The 26,378-nt window shown below is 37.2% G+C and overlaps 1 protein-coding gene across 2 annotated transcripts in view; it reads left to right on the top strand.

The window, feature by feature from the left end:
* The window catches only part of DGKI (diacylglycerol kinase iota), a 623,490-nt gene that overhangs the window by 571,423 nt on the left and 25,689 nt on the right, over nt 1-26,378 (top strand). For both annotated transcript variants that reach the window (XM_056799742.1, XM_003342025.4), the window contains one exon: nt 9,574-9,694. In XM_056799742.1, coding sequence (XP_056655720.1) covers nt 9,574-9,694 — 121 coding nt within the window. The remainder of the gene's footprint in view (nt 1-9,573; nt 9,695-26,378) is intronic.

Genomic DNA, 26,378 nt, shown 5'->3' with positions numbered 1-26,378 from the left:
AGGACTACATTTATATCAACCTATGTATACTAATATGTGGGGAAAATGTAATGTATAAATAGGGGGTAAAGAAAGACCAAATAGAATAATGGTTCTCACACAAAGATTCACAGGGGAAGGGGAGGGGAAGAAAACTCCTATAAGAAGGAGAGGAAGAGGGGGGGGGTACTTAAACCTCAATCTCAGGGAAATCAACTCTGAGAGGGAAAAACATCCAGATCCATTGGGATCTTGAATTCTATCTTACCCAACAAGGGTAAGGAGAAGGGAAAACCAAGGGGGGGAGGGGGAGAGGGAGAACAAAAAGGGAGGGAAAGAGAGGGGGGAGGGGGAGGGAACAAAAAGGGAGGGACTAAAAAGGGAAACATCAAGGGAGGGGACAAGGGGGACTGATTCAAAGTAAATCACTGGACTAAAAGGTAGAGCCGAAGAAGAAAAGGTTAGAATTAGGGAAGGCAATCAAAATGCCAGGGAGTCCACAAATGACAATCATAACTTTGAACGTGAATGGGATGAACTCACCCATAAAACGTAGACGAATAGCTGAATGGATTAGAATCCAAAACCCTACCATATGTTGTCTTCAAGAAACACACATGAGGCGGGTTGACACCCACAAGGTCAGAATTAAAGGATGGAGTAAGACCTTCTGGGCCTCAACTGATAGAAAGAAGGCAGGAGTGGTAATCATGATATCTGATAAAGCCAATGCAAAAATAGACCTGATCAAAAGGGATAGGGAAGGTAATTATATTTTGTTAAAAGGGACTCTAGACAATGAGGAAATATCATTAATCAACATGTATGCACCAAATAATATAGCACCCAAATTTCTAATGGAGAAACTAGGAGAATTGAAGGAAGAAATAGACAATAAAACCATACTAGTGGGAGACTTAAACCAACCATTATCAAATTTAGATAAATCAAATCAAAAAATAAATAAGAAAGAGGTAAAAGAAGTGAATGAAATCTTAGAAAAATTAGAATTAATAGACATATGGAGAAAAATAAATAGGGATAAAAAGGAATACACCTTCTTCTCAGCACCACATGGCACACTCACAAAAATTGACCATACATTAGGTCACAGAAACATAGCACACAAATGCAAAAAAGCAGAAATAATGAATGCAGCCTTCTCAGATCACAAGGCAATAAAAATAATGATTAGTAATGGTACATGGAAAACCAAATCTAAAACCAATTGGAAATTAAACAATATGATACTCCAAAACCGTTTAGCTAAAGAAGAAATCATAGAAACAATTAATAATTTCATCAAGGAAAATGACAATGGCGAAACATCCTTTCAAACCTTTTGGGATGCAGCCAAAGCGGTAATCAGAGGCAAATTCATATCCCTGAAAGCTCATATTAACAAACAAGGGAGAGCAGAGATCAATCAATTGGAAATGCAATTGAAAAAACTCGAAAGCGATCAAATTAAAAACCCCCAGCAGAAAACCAAATTAGAAATCCTAAAAATTAAGGGAGAAATTAATAAAATCGAAAGTGATAGAACTATTGATTTAATAAATAAGACAAGAAGCTGGTACTTTGAAAAAACAAACAAAATAGACAAAGTACTGGTCAATCTAATTAAAAAAAGGAAGGAAGAAAAGCAAATTCACAGCATTAAAGATGAAAAGGGGGACAGCACCTCCAATGAGGAGGAAATTAAGGCAATCATTAGAAATTACTTTGCCCAATTATATGGCAATAAATACACCAATTTAGGAGAAATGGATGAATATATACAAAAATACAAACTGCCTAGACTAACAGAAGAGGAAATAGAATTCTTAAATAATCCCATATCAGAAATTGAAATCCATCAAGCCATCAAAGAACTTCCTAAGAAAAAATCCCCAGGGCCTGATGGATTCACCTGTGAATTCTATCAAACATTCAGAGAACAGTTAACCCCAATACTATACAAACTATTTGACATAATAAGCAAAGAGGGAATTCTACCAAACTCCTTTTACGACACAAACATGGTACTGATTCCAAAACCAGGCAGGTCAAAAACAGAGAAAGAAAACTATAGACCAATCTCCCTAATGAATATAGATGCAAAAATTTTAAATAGGATACTAGCAAAAAGACTCCAGCAAGTGATCAGAAGGATCATTCACCATGATCAAGTAGGATTCATACCAGGGATGCAGGGCTGGTTCAACATTAGGAAAACCATCCACATAATTGACCACATCAACAAGCAAACTAGCAAGAACCACATGATTATCTCAATAGATGCAGAAAAAGCCTTTGATAAAATACAACACCCATTCCTATTAAAAACACTAGAAAGCATAGGAATAGAAGGGTCATTCCTAAAAATAATAAACAGTATATATCTAAAACCAACAGCTAATATCATCTGCAATGGGGATAAACTAGATGCATTCCCAATAAGATCAGGAGTGAAACAAGGATGCCCATTATCACCTCTACTATTTGACATTGTACTAGAAACACTAGCAGTAGCAATTAGAGAAGATAAAGAAATTGAAGGCATCAGAATAGGCAAGGAGGAGACCAAGTTATCACTCTTTGCGGATGACATGATGGTCTACTTAAAGAATCCTAGAGATTCAACCAAAAAGCTAATTGAAATAATCAACAACTTTAGCAAAGTTGCAGGATACAAAATAAACCCACATAAATCATCAGCTTTTCTATATATCTCCAACACAGCTCAGCAGCAAGAACTAGAAAGAGAAATCCCATTCAAAATCACCTTAGACAAAATAAAATACCTAGGAATCTATCTCCCAAGACACACACAGGAACTATATGAACACAACTACAAAACACTCGCCACACAACTAAAACTAGACTTGAACAGTTGGAAAAACATTAACTGCTCATGGATAGGACGAGCCAATATAATAAAAATGACCATCCTACCCAAACTTATTTATCTATTTAGTGCCATACCCATTGAACTACCAAAATACTTCTTCACTGATTTAGAAAAAACCATAACAAAGTTCATTTGGAAGAACAAAAGATCAAGGATATCCAGGGAAATAATGAAAAAAAAACACATATGATGGGGGCCTTGCAGTCCCAGACCTCAAACTATATTACAAAGCAGCAGTCATCAAAACAATTTGGTACTGGCTAAGAAACAGAAAGGAAGATCAGTGGAATAGACTGGGGGAAAACGACCTCAGCAAGACAGTATACGATAAACCCAAAGATCCCAGCTTTTGGGACAAAAATCCACTATTCGATAAAAACTGCTGGGAAAATTGGAAGACAGTGTGGGAGAGACTAGGAATAGATCAACACCTCACACCCTACACCAAGATAAATTCAAAATGGGTGAGTGACTTAAACATAAAGAAGGAAACCATAAGTAAATTGGGTAAACACAGAATAGTATACATGTCAGACCTTTGGGAGGGGAAAGGCTTTAAAACCAAGCAAGATATAGAAAGAATCACAAAATGTAAAATAAATAATTTTGACTACATCAAACTAAAAAGCTTTTGTACAAACAAAACCAATATAACTAAAATCAGAAGGAAAACAACAAATTGGGAAAAAATCTTCATAGAAACCTCTGACAAAGGTTTAATTACTCATATTTATAATGAGCTAAATCAATTGTACAAAAAATCAAGCCATTCTCCAATTGATAAATGGGCAAGGGAAATGGATAGGCAGTTCTCAGATAAAGAAATCAAAACTATTAACAAGCACATGAAGAAGTGTTCTACATCTCTTATAATCAGAGAGATGCAAATCAAAACAACTCTGAGGTATCACCTCACACCTAGCAGATTGGCTAACATAACAGCAAAGGAAAGTAATGAATGCTGGAGGGGATGTGGCAAAGTAGGGACATTAATTCATTGCTGGTGGAGCTGTGAACTGATCCAACCATTCTGGAGGGCAATTTGGAACTATGCCCAAAGGGCGACAAAAGAATATCTACCCTTTGACCCAGCCATAGCACTGCTGGGTCTGTACCCCAAAGAGATAATGGACACAAAGACTTGTACAAAAATATTCATAGCTGCGCTCTTTGTGGTGGCCCAAAACTGGAAAACGAGGGGATGCCCATCAATTGGGGAATGGCTGAACAAACTGTGGTATATGTTGGTGATGGAATACTATTGTGCTCAAAGGAATAATAAAGTGGAGAAGTTCCATGGAGACTGGAACAACCTCCAGGAAGTGATGCAGAGCGAGAGGAGCAGAACCAGGAGAACATTGTACACAGAGACTAATACACTGTGGTATAATCGAACGTAATGGACTTCTCCATTAGGGGCGGTGTAATGTCCCTGAACAACTTTCAGGGATCCAGGAGAAAAAAAACACCATTCATAAGCAAAGGATAAACTATGGGAGTGGAAACACCGAGAAAAAGCAACTGCCTGAATACAGAGGTTGAGGGGACATGACAGAGGATAGACTTTAAATGAACACTCTAATGCAAATACTATCAACAAAGCAATGGGTTCAAATCAAGAAAACATCTAATGCCCAGTGGACTTACGCGTCGGCTATGGGGGGTGGGGGGGAGGAAAAGAAAATGATCTATGTCTTTAACGAATAATGCTTGGAAATGATCAAATAAAATATATTTAAAAAAAAATGAAATGACTGATTCATTTAATAGATTCAAAACTGAATCTATCTTCTATCCAAAACATGGGAGGTAGCTGGGTGGCTCAGTGGATTGAGAAATCTAGCCTCAGACACTCCCTAGCTGTGTGACCCTGGGCAAATCATTTGATCCCCATTGCCTAGCCTTTACCACTCTTCTGCTTTGAAACCAATACCCAGTATTGATTCTAAGATGGAAGTAAGTGTTTAAAAAATAAAACCTGTCATCTCTCCCATATTCCCATTTTGGTTGATGAGAATTAGATTAAAAATATCAAATGCTTTTTATCTTCTCCCTCTCCCTCACCTCATCCCATATCTAACTTGGAAAATCTTGTGCATTTGACTTTTACACATATTTGTACATTTGTGCATTTGAAATTTATACATAGATATATACTTTATATATGTACACATATATACACATATATTGTAGACACATAGACACCCTTGTCTCTATTCATACTTCCACTACACTATTTCAGAAGCTCACTATTTCCCTAGATTAACTTGTCTTTCTGCCTCCAATGTATCCTTCCCTCTAATCAGACATTTTCATAGCTGTCCAGATAATCTCCTTGAGGCACATCTCCCCATGATACTCTTTTAGCCTCAAATCTTTAGTGGTTATCTAGGATAAACCCGTTAGTCCTCTGTTGGCAAACCTATGGCATACCTGCCACAGTGGGCTGCTCTTTTCTTCCTCTTCACTGTGCTTAAGGACATTTTTCACATCACCCACCCCTTTGCTCAGTAGCTAAATGGGAGTGCTTCCTCCCTCCCCTGTGTTGGATAAGGGAGCGGCTCACATGCAGCATGAGGGTTGCAATTTGGGCACTCAATCTCTAAAAGGTTTACCATCACTACCTTAGGTCATTACTTAATTGCTTCTACAATCTAGTTCCAACATATCCTATATTCCTTACTTTATGTTACTCTCATTCATTCATTCTTTAAAGTCATTGATATTTAATATCTACTATGTGCCAGGCACTATTCTAAATGCTGAGCATACAGATATAAAAATAAAAGACAATGCACAAAAAGAAGTTAAAAAGCATGGAAGGGGTGATTCAGGGAAGGTACTTTTTTGGGAATAGCATAGTGGAGAAATCATAGAAGTCCCAAAATACTGTAGACTTGTTAGAGGTGAAGAGATGTTCTATGTTAATTTCCCTCCTTATATCGAGACTTTGGAGTTCATTTCTCCACCCTACTATCAGAGGGGTGGCAGGTAGTAAAGAGATAGAGTTCCAGGGCTGAAGAGATCTTACAGAATGATGAGATATCAAACATATGCAGCCAAGCTGCTCCCCAATCTCATCTAGTGGTGCTCTCTTATCTCTGTGCATTAAAGCAGGCCCATCTCATATCATGTGAATTTAGAAAACTACTCCACTCTATTTAGACAGTACTTTAGGGGATGATAAAGTTGCAATCTCCTGATTGAACAATGAAGGTACTTAACTCATACCTTATAGTGAAGCTAGAACTTTAAGCTAAGTCTATTTTTAGATCTAATACAAAAAGATGTTAAGTACCTATAAAGGTTAAATTAATCACAAAAAGGTCAAGTAACTCACAAAAGGTGAGCTTAACAAAGAAGTGTGAAGTAGCTCAAAAGATATAATCTAACTAGAGAAGGTGAGAACTAAAGAATGGGCAGTCCTGGAGAAAAGTGTCTGCTGTGATTGGTAGACAAGGGAATTTAGGGGAGGTGACATAAGAGAAAATATCTTTAAAAGGAGATCTAGATGAGCAGCAAAATGTGAGTTCAGAACTAGAACTCAGCCTGGAGGATCTCCCTCAGACAGCTTCCTTGAGACTGTCTTGTGGTGAGTGATAAGACAGACTCCCTTTCCCTTGGGCCAGAACAGTTCAAATTAACTCTTTCCTCTCTCTCTCTCTCTCTCTCTCTCTCTCTCTTTCTCTCTCTTCTCCTTAATTCCTTCTCTCTATATTTATTGAAATTACCATAATTTCTAGCTGATTTGGGTATTTTATTATTTTGGGATTTTCTGTGGTGACCATTTAATTTAGATTTTCAAGTCAATGCTAAAATTATCTTACAGTCCAAAACACCATGTCATCATCTATTGAAATCCTCTATCTTTAAGGAACAACTCAGGTACCACTTGCTCTCTAAAGACTATCTTCAGTTCTACAAACTGAATGTTTTCTCTTTCTCCTTAAATCCTCCCATGGCAGAACTTTCTCTATGTCTGTTTTTTATATTTTATCCCATTCTACCTCACATCATTCATATTTGTAAACCTGTCATATGCTCCTAATTGGATTATGAACTTCTTAGAGGTAAAGAAGATTTCATTTTTTCATCTTTATAAACCCATTTCCTAGCACAGTGTCTCACAGATCAGAAGAAGGTGCTTTTAAAGGTACCTATTGATATGAAATGAATTGAAAATGTGAGCCTACTCTTAAAAGTTAATTTATCCATGTTTTGGGGAATATACCTAGTAGAGTCACTGCAAAGTAGACTTACTATGCCAGGGGTATATAGAATATCCAATAACAGAAATGGCAGTTCCTTGAGGATAAGGACTTTGTTTCTATTTTGTCCCTGTATCCTCAGCTTCTAACATAGTGACTTGCACACAAAATAAACTTGATTATATTATCTTCCAGCTATATTGTGGAAAAATGTAAAACCTGCCCTACTTTCTTTTTAAGAATAAAAAAATTGCCTTTTTATTTTAAATTTTTTTCCATATTATTTAATTTACTTTTTAAAAGAATATTTTCCCATTGTTACATGATTCACATTCTTTCCCTACCCTCTTCCTTCCCTCTCCCAGAGCTGACAAGCAATTCCACTGGATTATACATGTATTATCACTCAGTTCCTATTTCCATATTATTCATTTTTGAAATAGGTAATCTTTTAAAACCAAAACCCCCAATACTATACCCATATAAACAACTGATAAATCATATGTTTTTCTTCTGCATTTTTACTCCCACAGTTCTTTCCCTCTATGTGGATAACATTCTTTCTCATAAATCCCTTGGGATTGTTCTGGTTCATTGCACTGCTATTAGTAGCAAAATCTATTACATTTGATTGTCCCACAATGTTTCAGTTACTATATACAATGTTCTCCTTGTTCTACTCATTTCACTCCACATCAGTTCATGGACTGCCCTACTTTCCATGGCCTAGGTATTAACAGAGTATATTATTTTTGCATGAGAACATAAGAAATATACTGAATTAATCTGAAGGCTCAACCAGCCTGGGATTTTATTTCTAGTCGTGATCTCAAACGATAGCATTATAGTTGCCCTTTTTTGTATGTTGAGATCAAGATTGTGCCAACCTTTCTTGCCTAATCCAAAATATCCATCACTTCTTTATACTTATCTGCTCTATTTCCATAATCAATGAACTTAGCCTTTTAATCTTAAAGATGTAAGTATATTTATCTTCATTAAATTATAGTTTCTCCAGATAAAAGAATTATAAGTGTTATCTATCTGCTGAGTTAAGCAATACTCAAAATTTCACTTTTCCAAATTTAAAGAGGGTTCCCTAATTTTAGTTATCTGATGTTTAATGAATGTTTGTTTGCCCTCCCTATATTTTCATTTATTAGATAGTATGTGATCATATCCCCACTTAGAACTTTCTTTCTAAATTTATAATTCCCATATAATATTCTTTTTATTATTAAAATGTCTCTCTTCATTCAGAAGTCACTCCATTCTCTGAATGGAAAAAGCCTTCTATAAACTGTTCCCTGATATTTTTCTTAGCTACAATTCCAAAAACAGCATCTTGTATTCTAGGTATTGATGGACCAGGGACACATCACAGTACACTCATGTTGGCATATGGCCTCTCATTCATTCCATATATAGGCAACTAATAATAATAGCACAGTTATCTACTCCTTTAAGTTTTGCAAGTGATTTCATACTTTATTTTTAATCCTCAGAATAATCTTGTAAGGTAGATATTATTATTTACATTATATTATTATATTCTCACTATTCCTTAAAAGACAACTCAAGCTCAATAACTGTTAAGTTATTTGCCCAGGTTCATACAGCTTGTCTGAGGCAGGGTAAGGTATGTTACCAGGTCTTCTTCACTCCAAATTTTCTTGGTCAAAGAGAACAGAACTCTCTTACATTATCCTGCCTCCTACTAAACATCTTTATGTTGAATAACTACTGTATAATGGAAATACTGCTGGACTTGGAGTTGGGAGTTAGGAAAATCTGGGTTCATATCTTGCCACTGACACAAGTTCTTTGACCATGTGTTGACCGCTCTAAGCCTGTTTTCTTTTCTGTAAGATGATTATAATGTCTGCCTCACAACATTATAAGAATCAACTAAAATAATGTCTAAAGGGACTATGTTAAACTTACAATACTATACATATTATTTGTACTTCATGTACATGCCATATATCAGAGTCTACAGAAAACAAGAAAGCTTTGCTCTTGGAACAATAGCTTGCCTATGGAAGTAAACGTAGGTTTCTACTCTTTCCACCCAGCCTTCTCTCTCCTTTTCCCATCCAGAGGGATATTAAACCTAGAATGGGGCAATAGATTTCTGTAGTGTTCATGTAAGTACATGTGCACACCCATACATACACATACCTTTTAGGATAGAAAAAAAGAGGACTATGGTTATAAAAGAAATAAAGAATACATCATTAGTCCTATGGCTATCAATTTTACTTTGCTTATATAATGGCTATAATTATCTCAGGGCTAGGTAAGGATGGCTGTGCATTCTGGTTACCTACTTGAAAAATGATACAACTGAGGAATGTGATTTCTGTTGGGTTTTGCCTCTGGGTCCTCTAAGGTAGAAAGCATTTGTGCTTTGTTGCTCTCACTCTTTTGCTTCACCACTTGATATTTTAGCTTCAAATGCTGCTTGAGGTTCTCTCTATTTGTGTTTTTCAGCTCATAGAATGCTATAAGAATGGAGGCAGCCTACTAATCCAGGGACCGGATCACTGTTCACTCCTTCACTACGCAGCTAAAACTGGGAATGGAGATATTGTGAAATACATCCTTGACCATGGTGAGTAAGCAGAATGAACCAAGAATTACTTACCTACAGAAGAAAGTAGTCAAAGCCAACTCTAATTCAGGTTATTTTTAGAGTGGGTCTAATTAGTTTTCTACATTCCTCAAAAGACTAAATGCATCTTACAGGATTCTGCTTATTCTTTTTAATATTTATAGTGTTTTAAAGCTCCCAAACACTTTCTAGTTATTGTCTTTATTTAATCTTGTTTCTCTCTGAAAATGGTATTTCTGGATAGATGTTTCAGGAAATAACATGCTACATGTTAATATATCTTAATTGTTATTTTCAGCTTTCACAGTTTATACAGTTTATGTAGATCACAGAAACCATCTGAATGATAATGATAGGATCAGAGTTTGAGTTACAAAAAACGCTTAAGCCCCTCTAGTACAAATCCCTTATTTTATAGTTGAGAAATGATAAATAACATGCTAGTGTGCACACAGCTCCTAGGTTGTAGATCCAGAAAAATCAAGTAATCTTTCCACTGAACCATGCTGACTTCCAAGTTTGACTTATTTCTAAGGGAGAAAAATGTCTTGATACAGATAGAAAGAGAACCATAGTCAAATCAGAGAATCTCAAAGTTGAAAGGTACACTGGGACTCCTTTAGTCCAAATCATATTTGACCAACACTACTTCATGGAAATTTAGTTGAAAACATCCAATGATAGAAAATCCATCAACTCCTGAGGCAGTCTATTACAATTTTCAACCACTGTAATTGTTATAATTTATTTTCCCTTAAATATCTTTGAATCCTTCCTCTGTTATTTCCACTCATTTCTTATGGTTGTATAGCATGTGCCCAAACAAAACAAATATAATGCCTCTAGACATGACAGATTCATTCTAGCCATCTAGCCATTCAGATCTTGAACACAGCTGTTTCCTTCTCTCTTGTTCTATAATCTTTTTGTGAACTTCCTATACAATTGCTACCTTCTTTACCTCTGCAATTTATATTTTAACCTATGTCTAGGATTTATATGTCTCCTTACTAAATATTATCTAATTTGATCTAGCTCATCATTCTTGCCATTAAAGGCTAGAATGTTTTTCATTTTGATTCTATACTTTGTAGCTATACCTCCCAAATTCATGTTTTTCTGACAATGTATCAAATATGCTATGTATGCTTTCTTATTCAAGTAATTGATAAAAGTGTTGAGCAGAAAAATAGTCAAAGGTAGAACCTTGTAGTACTTCACAGAGATCTATCCCAAATCTCACATTAATTTACAAATCATCAATATTTGCTCTTAGGCATTTAATTAGTTTTAAATTTATCTAAATGGCAGCTAGGTGATATAGTGGATAGAGTACTGGATTTGGAATCAGGAGGATTCATCTTTATGAGTTCAGATCTTGCCTCAGACACTTAGTAGCTGTGTGACCCCAGGTAAACCATGTAACCTTCTTTGCCTCAACCCCTCATCTAGAGAACTGAAAAAAGAAATGGTAAAACATTTCAGTATCTTTGCCAAGAAAACCCAAAATGAGGTCAAGAAGAGTAAAAAATGATTGACTATCAGCACCACTATTATCTAGCTCCTTTCTTTCCCTCTTACCCTGAAGTGAGAAACTTTCCCAGATGCCTGGCTAAAATCCAAGTATATCATATCATTCCTCTAAACTTTCAGTCTAGTGACTTTGTCACAAAAAGTAAATGAAGTTACTCTGGCATGAGGCATAGCTTGTCCTTAATAATTTCATCTTGGCTTGCATTCACTAATTTCATTTTCTCTTTCAATGTACTTATGATCCCATTAATAATTCATTCTAAGTTTTTGTTGAGTTTTCTACTAGTAGCAATGCAATGATCCAGAACAATTTGGAGAGACTTATGAGAAAGAACAGTATCCACATTCAGAAGAAGATCTGTGTGAGTAGAAACAGAATAAAAACAGCTGTTTGATCACATGGGTCAATGGGGATATGATTGGGGATATATAGACTCTAAATGATCACCCTAGTACAAATATCAATAATATGGAAATAGCTCTTGATGAATGACAGATGTAAAACCCAGTGGAATTGCATGTCAGCTACCAGAGGGGAGGGAAAGAACATGAATCTTATAACCATGGAAAAATATTCTAAGTTAAATAATTAAATAACATTTTAAAGAGAGTCCTAGTTAAACTTACTAGGTCTCAAGTTTGAAGAATATACGTTTTTGATAATTAAGACTATATTTCCCTTTCTCTTGTTCTGTAGATGCACTCTTCATGATCTTTTTGAGATAATTAAAAGCAATTAAACAATCATATCTCTGTAGAGAGATATTGTTCTTTTTAGATAATTCTTCATTTCTTCCTCATATATATTCTTTGTGTGTGTGTTTTCAGAATTATGTACTTAAAAGTAACTTATTCTTCTTCCCCTTGAGAATTTTAGACCATAGGATATGACAAGCTCTTCCTCTGACATCTTGTTTATGTCCTATTCCTCAAAGTCTTGATTAGATATTAGGCTATACATGGAATTCCTTTTCTTGCCTATCACAGCCTCTGCAGTACAATTGTCACTTTCATCAAAGACTGGTTATTTCTGTTCTGCATTATGTTGTTATTTATTAGTTAGAAAATGTTGAGAGGGAGAGCTCCCTTCACTACCTCTTTTGTCTTCTGAAGGATAAAATTAAGGTAAGTTAATTTTTCAGTTCTTTCCCTTTTATTAGAGAGACTGTTAATATAGATAAAATCCTCTATCACTGCTATATCAAGTCTTTTTGCCAGTTTTTATAACCTACTCCCAAAATTCATCATGGATAAAGCTCTTTCTGCTTAGCCAGTCTTTAATATACTCCCATGACAATATCACTTCTGTTTTTTCCTGTGTTGGTCTTTACCAAATATATTCCATTGTATTTGCCATTACTGGTTTTAGCTCCATCACCAAATTTATCTCTCTGTTAATTTCAAGTATGATATACATTTCATACATTCTAGTCCTAGTCATTTCCCACCAGACTTCAGTGATATGTTTGACACCAAATCTAGTTCCTTTACTTTTTCTAGACAGACTTACATCCCCACGTTCCTTTTCCTCAATGATCTTCATGCCATGTGGTTGTGGTGAGTTTCTTTCCTTCCCACAATTAGCCACTTTACCACTCTAGCTCAGGGAACAATAATCAAATTCAGTGCTGTTATTACTGAATAGGATATGCCAATCAATTACTCTGTTACTCTATTTACCATCCTAATGACTTCCTTGACTACTATTCCCATTTATGTGGTGTCTTTCCTTATGAGAATATAAATTCTTTCAGAACAGGGATTCTCTTGCTTTGTCTTTGTGTGTTCCCAGCACTCTACATAGTGGTAGGCATCTAGTAAGGACTCAATAAATGTATCATCAATTAATTCACTCATTGCATAAAGATCTTTAGGCCACTGTTTCTTATATTGTACATGTGTTTGCAGTCATAGGCATCTAAGACTTTGAATTTTATTACTGCCCTTCTTACTGGATATTGACCACTATGAATGATTAGACACATCCACTATTTTTATTCTTTATGTAATCTACTGCATTGGGTAGCCGTGTTGTCTTTTGTACTCCAACACACCCTGAGCACTCCACAGTGCTTTGCTGCATCGCCATCTCAGCCATTGAACCTTCTTGTTGGTTTCTTCTGCCTGTTTCACCAAAGCAGTCTTTACATGCTGGGTGAGGAAAGCCCTAGTTCACCAGGGGTCTATGACCCGATGGCTACCCTCACAAGATTTGGCTGGCCTGTCAAAGCCATTGCCCAGGGTGTAGCCGCTGCAGCATGCTAGCAGCTACTGGGAGCCACAAGTGAGAGCTGGGTGTCAGGTGGGGGTCAGAGGCTGGAGAGCTGCCCTAGGAGGGCATGACAAGCCCTCCATACCAAGGGTGCTACCCCTCCCTGAATACCCCATACACCCCAAATAAAAAGTCCAATTCAAGAACAAAGACACACGAGCAACCTGTGACAAATACAGAGGCATCTCACTACTCTCCACTGCTGGAAAGATCCTCGCCTGTGTTATAATCAACAGACTCCTGTCATCTGTTTCAGAGCAGAGCCTGCCTGAATCACAATGCGGCTTCCGACCAGATTGCAGCACCATCGACATGGTATTCACGGTGAGGCAAATGCAGGAAAAATGCCTTGAGCAGAACCTGAGTCTCTACATTGTCTTCATACACCTATCTAAGGCGTTCGACACAGTGAACAGGAACACGTGGGTGATCCTTAACAAGCTCGGTTGCCCAGCAAAATTCGTCAAACTGATCCAGCTCTTTCATGTCGATATGACAGGGGAAGTCCTATCTGGTGGAGAGACTTCCGACCACTTCAACATATCCAATGGCGTGAAACAAGGCTGCATCCTTGCTCCAGTGCTATTCAACCCATTTTTCACCCAAGTATTACGACATGCTGTGAAGGATCTAGACCTGGGTGTCTACATCAAATACTGACTGGATGGCTCACTATTCGACCTTCGCCGCCTGACCACAAAAACAAAGACAACAGAGAGACTCATCCTGAAAGCTCTCTTCACAGATGACTGTGCTCTCATGGCCCACCAAGAAAATCATCTTCAAACCATTGTGGACAGGTTCTCTACCACAACAAAATTGTTTGGCCTGACTATCAGCCTCAGCAAAACAGAGGTGCTGTTTCAACCTGCACCAGGAGGCCAACTAACCTGCCGTGCATTACAATTGATGGCACACAGCTTTCTAATGTCAACACTTTCAAGTACCTGGGCAGCACCATCGCCAAGGACAAGGTCCCTAGACCATGAGATCAATGCCAGGATCCAAAAAGCCAGCCAGTCACTTGGGTGGCTGCGCTCTAAAGTCCTCCAACTCAGAGGTGTAAGCACTGCGATGAATCTTAAAGTGTATAACACAGTGGTCCTCAGCTCGCTCCTGTATGGTTGTGAGACATGGACACTGTACCAGAAGCACATGAAACAGCTGGAGCCATTCCACCAATGCTCTTTCCGTTCAATCATGAGGATCTGATGGCAGGACAGAATCACCAATCAGGAAGTCCTCGACAGAGCCAACTCCACCAGCATCGAAGTAATGGTCCTCAAAATCCAGCTACCATGGTCTGGACACGTCATCCGCGTAGACCCACAGTGAATACCAAGACAGGTATTTTATGGTGAACTGTCAGCTGGACTCAGGAAACAAGGTCAACCAAAGAAAAGATACAAGGATCAGCTAAAGTCAAACTTGAAGTGGGCTGGCATTACACCAAAGCAACTAGAACTTGCTGCCTCTAACAGAAGCAGCTGGCTGTTAACCATGTCGCCACCATCTTTGAAGATGAACGACGTCGATGTCTTGCCGCTGCGCGTGACTGCGGACGCCAGGCCACAACCGCACCTCCTGTAACAGCTGGTGTCCCATGCCCCATATGCCACAAACTTTGTGCCTCAGTCTTTGGACTTCAAAGCCACATGAGAGTATGATGATGCACAGAGACAATAGTCATTCTCGGCTTCCGAGAGAGTACTACTATGTAACCTACTCTTTTTATTTAGATTTAAATGGTTTTCCCCACTTCACCCTTTATTTTTCTCAATCATACTCATAACAGAAAAACTACCTTTACCAGCCCTCACTTGGCACACTTTATCCCTGGTCCATAATTAGTATATCTTACCTCACTGTCCAGAAATTCAAATCCTATTCTCTGGCAACATGTTAATTGGTTATTGACTTCTCAGATGCTTTTTTCCTCATTAAATTCCTTATCTTCCTGTGGCCCTCATTATGAAAACATTTCTGGAGCTTCTAAGATCATCAGTTTCTCCTCTAGGACTTTATAATCTCTATATTATTTCAATACTTTAATGGATTCATGTTCTGATCAATGGGAAGATAACTCTTTCAAAATGTACAGATTACAGCTCATCCATTCCTTTTCCTTCTGAGCAATTTTTGTTCAAACCTTCTCATAAATATTCCATAGATAATTTACCTACATGTTAGAAGCCTTCCTCTGTTTTTTAAACATTTTCTATGAATCATTGAAACTCTCAGTTGGTCTACCTGTTATGCTTCATTCTTACTCCATAGCAGGGATTCCTCTTTTTCCACACATATATATTTTCCTGGATAATGGCCTATAATTTTCTTTTTCATATATTAGTAAGGGTGTAGCCCACTTATGTCAACAGTAACTCTCCATTCATTTCTAGGTCATAAGAATGTTTGTTTCCCTAGAAATTCTGCTGTTCTATTATTAACAACTATTTACCATCACCAGGAGAATATTAATACTATTAAAAATGTTTAATAAAAAGTTTTTTGTTTTTTTTTGGTCCGGTGGTAGCTTGTCGAAAATGCTTTGCAATTTTTGAAGTGTACTCTAGCCCATTTTCTTAATCCTTCTAAATTCTCCTCCCAACACATTGTCTACTGGCAGTGGCTGTCCAATATACTTGTACTACCAGCTGAAAGAATTCATATTTTAGTTTGGTCAACAGGCACAATTCTTCTGGGATCATGCCCACTTCTTTGAATAGTATGTAGTCAAGGCAGACAAACTCTTCATTGCATTTTTTTTTTCGCTTAAAATACAGGCATACATACAACTCAATTTTTAAATTTTATCATAGGCTCTCCATAATCTGGGGTTTTGTAGTGATTTGTGGATCTAAGAGTTAGGGGTAAGATGAACTGATAAGGGTTCTTCAATTAAATCTAGAGATGGTATAAGAAGAGGCAGAGAAACAGAGAATGATACAGAAACAGAAAAAGTGTTGAAATATGGCATTTTTTTTGAGGTTGGTGAATATTGTTAGTGTGGGCATAGCAATAATGAGGGCAAAATCTTGATTCCCATATGACCCAATTAGTTCCACACCAAGAAAAATAGCACTCCCAGGACTACCAACCACACCCTCAGCCCCTACCAGCCATCTCATTAATGTTAGTTCCATTCTTCACAAGGGGACTTGATAGAATGTGAATTGGATAGAATGATTCATTACCACTATTCAAACAAACCAATATGCCCTATTGACCAATGCTAATTAATAAAAAAAAATGAAATGCGACCATTATTGGTTTTAGATCAGCATCCTGCCAAGTTGGCACATATTACCGCTTTCACTTTTAACATCCATTCCACTGTATCATTTTTTTCATGAAGCTGGATATGAGAAAATCTGATTGTGTACAGATTTGCCACCATTTGATGGAAGCACAAATTTTCACTTTGACTCTTTCCTTTCCACTTGAGTCTACCCCCTGTAATCTACTCTATAAAGTCCATGTTAACTGTGACTTTGGTTTAAAACTGTTGAGGCCTCTTCCCTTCCATCCTAAGTAAATTATTTTCCCCTCTGGGGAGAGCACAAAGCTAGAACAAAGCTTTCTTTCTAGGCACCTCCTTGATACCATCTGTGATAAGTAAGAGTAGCACTTGTTTTCTAGATTGGATTATGGACAAAAACTGCTCTATTTCTTAAATGCAACAGTGAAAATGGCCTCTCTATTAAGCTGTCAGTGAGGATATAAAATATAGGTAGAAACTGAGATAATAATGGTGTAGTGACTAGAATGTTTTTGGACTTGGATCTTCCTTTTGCACTTTTTTAGTCATATTCACAATAGAAAAAAATATATATATATATAGCTTCACCAGCCTTTATTCTATGTACGTAGTTCCTGAATCACATACTGACACTAACTTTGGATCCCAAGGTAAATCGTTTAACCAGTTGATGTCAGAGGCTGCTCTCTAAGAATAAAGTTTCACAAAGTCATGTAAATGTGGAGAGGAGTTCCACACTGAGAGTTGACCAAAATGATGAGATTACCAGGACACATTCCACACAACCTCAAAAAATGACACTTCACAATTGCCATTAGCTCTACAAATTTTATTTCATTGGAATATGACTTGAAATCTGAAATTCATTCCCTTGGACTAAATAATTCAATGTTTTGCTTAATATACTCCAGAAAGAAAAAAATTGCTAGCTAGCTAGAGAAAGGTTAAAAATATGATCTTGAAACAAGTATCAAAATGGCATAGGTGGTACATTGGATTTAGAGTTAGAGAACATATATCTGAAGCTCTGCTCTGCTAATTGATGGCTGTGTAACAAGAGTAAATCATATGAAAACTCTGTGAGACTCAATTTCCCCATATGTAAAATTAATGGGCTGCAAGGTCCTTTCCAGCCCTAAATTTATATTCCTCTGATCCTACACTGGGAATTCTGAATCCTATGAAGGTTTTCTGGTTTGGCTCAAGTAACCATCATGCTTTTAATATGGTCTGATTCCAAGGTACACTGTGAGACTGCCTGACTTTTTGCAAAGGCCCCATTGATTACATTAACATTAAGAACTCAACAGAGCCCTTCAGCAGAGTGAATAAGTGACATGACATCTGGTTCTAACATTAACTACTTTTCTTCCCTTTTCCATTATTACTACCTCAAGCCTGCTTGTCTCTCCCACCCCTGAATTTTGGCATTTGTGGTTGGGGATCATGGTCCCAATCACGACTTCAGCTCCCTAAAATACTAAACCATTTCCAAAAGGCAGAAATGAGAGATTAGTAAGCCTCACAGACTAGTAATCAGTGATTAATTTCTCTTCCAAGGGCTCTTTTTAAAACCAGAGTTGGGAGCAGTGAGCAAAGGAAGGGGGCTCGGCATGGATTCCAGCTTGAAGGACATAATATACTGTGGAGAAGCCTATGAAATCTTGAATCTTTCTCCCTTCATCTTCTCCCAGACATCTCTCATAGACATGACATGTGGCTTTCCTTTATAAAAAACTCAAGTTTGGGTATTTGGAGGGTTGAAAAGGGAATCAAGGGAGAAGGAGAATTAACAATTCCTTCCAGACAGTGGTGAGAGACATTAAGGACGAGAGTCACTCCAGCTGAGTTTACCCCCAGTGGTTCCTGCTTTTCAGCTCCTTTCAACCATATTTTCCACCTCCCCCCTCCCTTTTCCTCCTCCCTGTTTGGCCCCTCTGAGGGACTTTTGTCTTGTTTTATTCTTTTACCTCCCCACACATTTTGGTCTTTTGTTTTTGTTGCCCCCCCTGGTCCCCTCCTGTTTTCCTTGATAGAAATCTCACTCATGCATTTCCTTTTGGATTTCTATGGGGTTATTCTGTTGCCTTGCTTTGCCTTCAGTCTCTTTTTTCTTTCTCTGCCTCTTGTCCCCAAGAGAAACAGCTACCTTCCCGCTGGGACAGGATGACAGTACTGTTAGCATTCCCAGTGCCAGCTTTCCCCACATCTGTGCAGCTTTTGTCCCATGGCAGAGAGGGATTTGGAATGGTCCGCTGGCAGCGTCAGGGAGACTAATGGACAATGAGAGCCAAAGAGGGAAAAGGGGTGGGAAGGTGGGAGAGAAAGCAAAGGGGATTTGCAGGAGTGGGTATTAGACACAGGAGAAAAACAGAGCTCAGGACAAAATTAAAGGGTGAACACTATAAAGACTTGGAGGTTCCGGTTTCACTGTTAAGAATTGAGCAGTTCAATGAATGTCCCCATACAAGAATTGTGAGATAGCTACTAGAGGGTGAGGACATCTAATGAGAAAAAATGAGGTTTAGAATTAGTGCACAAAAATTGTACTGGAGGAGAATTTCTAGGCCTTACTTTGTTTCTAATAATTCCTTACCTGGATGCCAATCTATTTTTAACTCACTCCACTTCATTTCTTCATCTGTAAATGAGGTGGAGAAGGACATGGCAAAGCACTCCAGTATCTTTGCCAAGAAAACCCCAAAATGGTGTCAAGAAGTGTTAGACACAATTGAAATGACTGAACAAGAGCAACAATATTGACCTGATTACCTTCCTTCATTTCTGTTTCTCTCATTTTCCAGGGATCAGTGTACTTTGACCCCATATTTCAAATATGCACTTGCTCTTGAAAAACATGATCTGGGCCATGTAATAAATGAACTGATCTATAGAATCTCATAATTGGAGATCCAATAATCTCTGTAATAGAATCTCTGACAAAGATTCTTTTAGGATCCAAATAGAAACCACAAGTGACAGGGAACTCTTTACATTCTAAAGTGGTCTATTTTACTTTTATAAAAAACTAATTGATGGGAAGTTAATTTATTTACTTTATTAGGACTTCACTTGCCTCTCTGCAACTATCAACCACAGGTAATAATTCTGGATTTTTTGCCCAGTCAAAAAGAAGTCTATTCTTTCTTCCAAATGACAACTCATGGAGACAGCTGGGTGGCTCAGTGGATTGAGAGTTAGGCCTAGAGATGGGAGGTGCTAGGTTCAAATCCAGCCTCAGATACTTCCCAGCTGTGTGACCGTGGGCAAGTCACTTGACCCCCTTGCCTAACCCTTACCACTCTTCTGCCTTGGAGCCAATACATAGTATTGACTCCAAGATGGAAGGTAAGGGTTTAAAAAAAAAAACAAATGACAACTCATCAAATATTTGAAAGCTGTCTTTAAGGCAACTCAGTTTGTCACTATCTTTTCTAACATGACTCTCAGAAGTGACTCAGTAATCTAGATGTGATATTAATAAGTTAGGTAGAGTAGACTTTCACCATCCTAATTCTGAAGACATTGTTCCTATTTTTACAGCCTATTTTGGATTGGCATGCTATATCTTGCTCAATAAATGCTGTCCTCTTAAATTCAAGGTCTTAAAAATGGAATTCTTTTGGGGGTAGCTGAATAGCTGGGTATCTCAGTGAATTGAGAGCCATGCCTAGAGATGGGAGGTCCTAGGTTCAAATCTGGCCTCAGACACTTCTTAGCTGTGTGACCCTGGTCAAGTCACTTAATATATGTATATATATTCTTCTATATAATTCTTTTTAAATATTTATCATACCTGTATAGTTAGTTATTGAAATATGACTGTAGGAGTTTATATTTATTTTAAATAAGTTTTATCTTCTTAATTTAAAATCTTCATTCTGTCCTATGTAATTTCAATGGATTTGTAAAACGACATTACATTAATGCAATTCAATCTAATTCAATATATATTTATTATGTTCCTACAATGTTGAAGGTACTGTGCACGTACAGGCAAAAATGAGTCATTTGTTCATTTATTCACCAAATATTTATTGAGCTCTGAATGTGAACCAAGAGAACTGTGCTGAGTGCTATGGAAGATTTAATGTATAAGAGATTATTCTCAACCTCTACAGGCCTACAGTTTAGTGGAAGAGATAAAATATTCACTTCTCAAACATCTTTATACTATGTTGTCTCTCCTCTGATAATCTTCCTCATCTTCACCCACTGGAGTCATGGATTCTGACCCTGTGGGATTTCAGGCTCTGTTAAATGAGCTGTCACTTTACCTTGCTGAGAACCAAGCCTCCACACCAGTTCTAAAAAATCTCTATACCATGCCATCTTTATCACCTACTTTTCTATGTCCCCTTTATGTAGTTTTTTTTCTCATTTGAATATAAGCTCCCCAAGACAGTGATTTTGCTGGCCTGTACTGACATTCCCTGAGCTTAGCATCATCCCTAGCACATAGGAAGCAACTTAAAACATACTCTATCTATCTTTTATCTATCTAAATAGCTACCTTAAAAGACCATAGGTTAGATCCCATGAGTGGTACAACAATGCTACATGGATTCAGAAGAACTGGTAAATTATTTCTGGGGCTGATAGGAAAGGTTTTATGGAACAGGTGAGATTTGTACCTTTATCTTCTGGATCAAATCATTTTAATAAGCCATCACAGGATTCTAGGAAAATATTAGGGATTCTATGTGCATCATTCAAATGACTTTTATGCCCTAAATTTATTATTATAAGTCTTGATTTTAAAATCCTTTGCTGACATCTTGCTCAGAATGTTTCTCACGGATACTTTGTCCTGTACAAATCCTTACTCCTTCCATCTTCCTTTCCTCCTCTCCATTCCTGATAAGAGAAAGAGAGTCGATTTGCCTCCCCAACCAAAATAGCTTCATTTATTTATTTTTTTTATATTTTCATGTTGTTCTCTCTTTGACTGCTGACTGGTCTACTCCTATCAAACCATGCATGTTTCTTCTTTGACACATTCCCTAAGCAAGACCACTTATACCATCTCTTTCCCATCCTAGGCAGAAAGATTTCAAGGCTCATTTTCATCTGTGTCTTTTATTAGAACCTCTAAGAATTGGACCTATAATGAATCAGTGAGGCTTTGATGCCCAGAGGGTGCTTAGAGAAGAAAAGAAAAAGAAAAAAAATTCCTCAAGCTTTAGGGCCCACAATTGCCCAATTTACAGCCAGAGGAAGGAAGTTTAGAAAATCCCCTTGAATTTTTGTAATCCAAGCCAAGTCTAATCATTTGATTTCTGTCTCCCTTGCTGATCTGCCTTCTTTTGCATATTTCTGCAGAGGAGAACATAAGGGTAATTTAAGTAAAATTCTTATTTTAGAACCTTAATCAGCCCCTGGTTTGAATGCCACAAAAAATTTAACTACATATACAAATCACTTCAATTTTCTCTCATTTCTGATGGAGATGCTAGGAGATACTGGAAAAAGTTAAACACTTAATTATAAAGAAAAAAATTTCCCTCATAATTGGTTAGAAAGAGCCCTCTGTTAGTAGTTCTTCCCCATTATTTCCCTGTCTTGCCTTTCTCCAGCATCAGACTACTGATATATAACATAAAAAATAAAATTTTAATCTCATCCCTCATGCTTGCTTTGAGATTTAAAACTTGGTGTGTGTGGCTTTGGGGATCTCATCTATTGAAGTAACCCCCATTGCCCAGAGTGATACAGCTGAATGAAGGGGAAAGCTTCAATAAGACACTGCTTCTGTTGCTCAAATATTTTTGTAATTAGCAGTAATGATGGGAACAGAACTACTGGAGAGATTGGATCTCTTGTTTCTGTGCCTTTCCTTTCGCGATGAATGGCTCCAGAGGTTAGCAAAGGGTGTCAATGGCTCTTTAAAAGACTGTTGGGCTTTGGAAATCTTCCTGCTCCTGGGTCATGTTGAGGCTGCCCTGTCAGCAATGAATAGAACTGGAGTGGCTAGTTCTCAGGGTCTCCTAATTTAAGGCACCAAGAGTCTTCAAGCATAGTAGAGAGGAAAGGGGCAAAGGGTTGGGGGTTGGAGAGGGCAAGAGTAAACCTTCTCTCAGGCTTTTCCTCACAATTTACTGCCAACTACCAAAATGAGCCATTATTGTATATGGGATAATCTTATTATTTGATGAAGTCCCTGTCAAATCTAGCTCAAAGGGTTCAAGTTGTGTCAGCACCTTCTCTATTCACATTGGCTTCACTGTAGTTCAGGTCCTTATAACCTCTCACCTGGACTATTATAGTCCCAGTTTTCTAACTTGTCTCTTGGCTATGGTATCTCCTAGCATCTCATGAAACATTCTTAATGTGGTAGTCAAATCACATTTTTCCTCTGCACAGAAATCTTCATTGGCTCTCATTGACTGAATAAAACACTGTTTGAAAATCTTTATTTAGCCTGTTCTTCAAGGCCCTCTATAATCTAGTACAATGCAGTGAAGAGCAAATTGGTTTTAGAGTCAGAAGAACTGGATTCAAGATCTGCTATTTACCAATTAGTGTGACTGTGGGAAAATCAGGTCACTAACAGCTCTGGGCCACAATTTTCTCATCTATAAAACAAGAGAGAGTAGGTGAGTAGTGTCAAAATCTAATTGAAACAGTAGACCTCAATCCATTAATGAGGATCCCTGCCAGCTGCATATTTTAAAATGTGATATTACCTCTATTTCATTGTGTTTTTATTTATTTCCATAAAAATTTCCCAATTACATTTTGATCTAGTTTGTTCAGTAATTGGGAGCATATTGAGTGTCATGTGGCCCATAGGCCATGTATGTCTGAGGTAGATGATCTCTAAGGTTCCTAAATTTATGATTTAAATTATTTCATTCCTTTCTAAAATTCCTCATTTTCATCCCTTAATTCTACTCCCACAATCCATAAATCAAGGTCTTATCATTTTATGCCTATTCTACTGAAATAGCCTGCTGATTGTTTTGTGTTTTGAACATGTTAGATACTTAATAAAATTTGTTGAATGAATAGCTATGGTATCTTGTTGACTTACCTTTTCAAATATTTTTGATAAAATACATCTGATTTTTAAGGCTAAATATAACTTTATTGCTTTCAAATTAATAATCTTTCAGTGGCTACCCATTGATGAAATATTTGTTAAGCAAATATTTGCATGTCATATCCACAGTCTCCAATTTACCTTCCCAGCTTTCTTACTCATTATTCCCCTGTATGAAAAAAGGGTTCTAGTGAGATTGTTCCCTCAGTGTTTCCTAGGAATACTTGATCCTTTCTCCCCTGTATATATTTGCTTATTTCATTCCCTAGTGTTCTTCCTCTTTATATATTATTATTATTATAATGATATTTTCAGTCACTTTGTCATGTCCCACTCATTATGACACTGTGGACCATTGCAAGACCAATCCTTTTCATGGGATTAAATCCAAAGGAAGAAGATATTAGAGTATACTAAATTGGCTTAAGAATGGATAAGGGGCGGGGGGGGGGGAGCAGCTGGGTAGCTCAATGGATTGAGAGCCAGGCCTAGAGATGGGAGGTCCTAGGTTCAAATCTTGCCTCAGGCACTTCCCAGTTGTGTGACCCTGGGCAAGTCACTTGACCCCCATTGCCTAGCCCTTACCATTCTTCTTCCTTAGAACCAATACACAGTATTGATTCCAAGATAGAAGGTAGGGGTTTAAAAAAATGGATGGGGATACTAAGTGTCCTCTTGAATAGAGTTGTAGTGTATGGAAGACCTACATTCAAATCCATCCTGAAATATGAACTAGCTGTGTGACCCTAGGCAAGTAGCTTAATAGTAATAATAGTTCACATATATGTAGTGCTTTAAGGTTTGCAAAACAATTTACAAATGTTATCTCATTTGAAACTCACAACAACCCTGAGATATAGGTAAGACTTATTATTATCCTAATTTTCCAAATGAAGAAACTGAGGCTAAAGGAGATTGAGTGACTTGTAAAATAAGCTGGAGAATGAAATGGCAAACCACTTCAGTATCTTTGCCAAGAAAACTGCAAATGGTACCACAGAGTCAGACGTGACTGCACAACAACAAAAAACTTGAATCCTAATGTCTGTCAATAATTTTTCCCTTTACATTATTATGCTCATGTAGCTTGTTCTCCTGCTCATTTTAGTATGCACTAAGCTATGCATTTCTTCCCAATTTTCTCAGAATCTCTGGTATTTATCTTTTCTTATAGTGCAATAATATTCCATTATAGTAATATACCAAAGGGATTTGGTTGTACCCTGGTTGATCAGCACCTTTTTTTTTTCTAGTTCTTTCCTATAATCCAAAAACACTGTTATAAATATTTTTGCATACATGGCCTTTTGCCCTGACTGTGAGGTATATATTTTGTAGTATTATAATTCAGTCAAATATATATTCATTTTATTCCTTTCAAATTTACTACATTCCAGCAACTGTTCTAAGGTCAATGGATACAAAGAAAGGCAAAAAATAGTCCCTGCCTACAAAGAGCTTACATGACAACGGGGGAGACAACATGTAAATAATTATGTATATGACATAAATTATGGATAAAATATAACTTGAGGGGAAAGCTGTAGTAACTGGGAAATTCAAGAAAAGCTTTCTGAAGAAGAAGGGAGCAAATCAGGGAACGTGGGCATATATCTAAATTATTGTCTGGTGAGGTTAGACCAATTCACAACTATATTCACAGTGTATGCTTGACCTCCCACAACTCTCCTGCAATTGACATTTTCTGTTTTTGACATCTTTGTCAATCTATGGCTTTGTGATGGAAGCTCATAGATACTTAACTTTTATCTTTGATAATTTGAAAGTTTTTTTTTTTCATATGGTTGTTCGCTTTCATCCCTGAATTGCTTGTTCATATCCTTTCAGAATTATCTATTGGGGAATGCTTATCATTTTTTTCTCCCTGCAAAGCAAATTCATTTCCTTTTGTTCCAATGTCCCTAGAAATGGAACAGAAATGATCACTGAGAGGAAGCCTCTTTAGAAAAGATAGGGCTGGCATTGTTCTTTCTATGATAAAATATTGCACATTCAAGGAAGACAAGTACTGGAAAGAATTCCCTTTGCTATGAAGCCTAGCAATTTCTCACATTCTCCAGAGGAGAATTCCTCCTACAATGTTTTCTATGTCTCTCTACACCTTAGTTTATTCATCTGTAAATGAGAGATTTGGGCTAAATGATCTCTGAGGTCTTCCAGGTCTAATAGTCCATAATGCTATATTATATTTTTCTAGGCAAGTTAGCTACTGGTGTGTTCAAAGCTTGCCATACAAACTTACTAGGTCACAGTGATTCCCTCCCTTCTTTGGATTTCTATTACACTTATAATCTAGTTATTTATAACTGAACTAATTCAACTAATTCATATGTATTATTTTTTATCTCTAATAAGAACATTAGCCGAAAGATACTGTATTTTATTTATACTTCTTTCACACAGAATCTATACCAGAGCTTGGAATATAGCAGGAATTCAGTAAATTCTTGTTGGGGACAGGTTTTGACTATTTGGACTTTCTAACCTACCCCTCTGTCACTCTTTGGTTTTCATTTCATTTCCCAAGCAATTCTATACTGGGCATTTCTATAATGTT

Source organism: Monodelphis domestica, chromosome 5 (assembly GCF_027887165.1).
Source record: "Monodelphis domestica isolate mMonDom1 chromosome 5, mMonDom1.pri, whole genome shotgun sequence".
Taxonomy (NCBI): Eukaryota; Metazoa; Chordata; class Mammalia; order Didelphimorphia; family Didelphidae; genus Monodelphis; species Monodelphis domestica.
The sequence above is the reverse complement of the archived record's forward strand: the minus strand, read 5'-3'. Positions and strand labels throughout refer to the sequence as shown.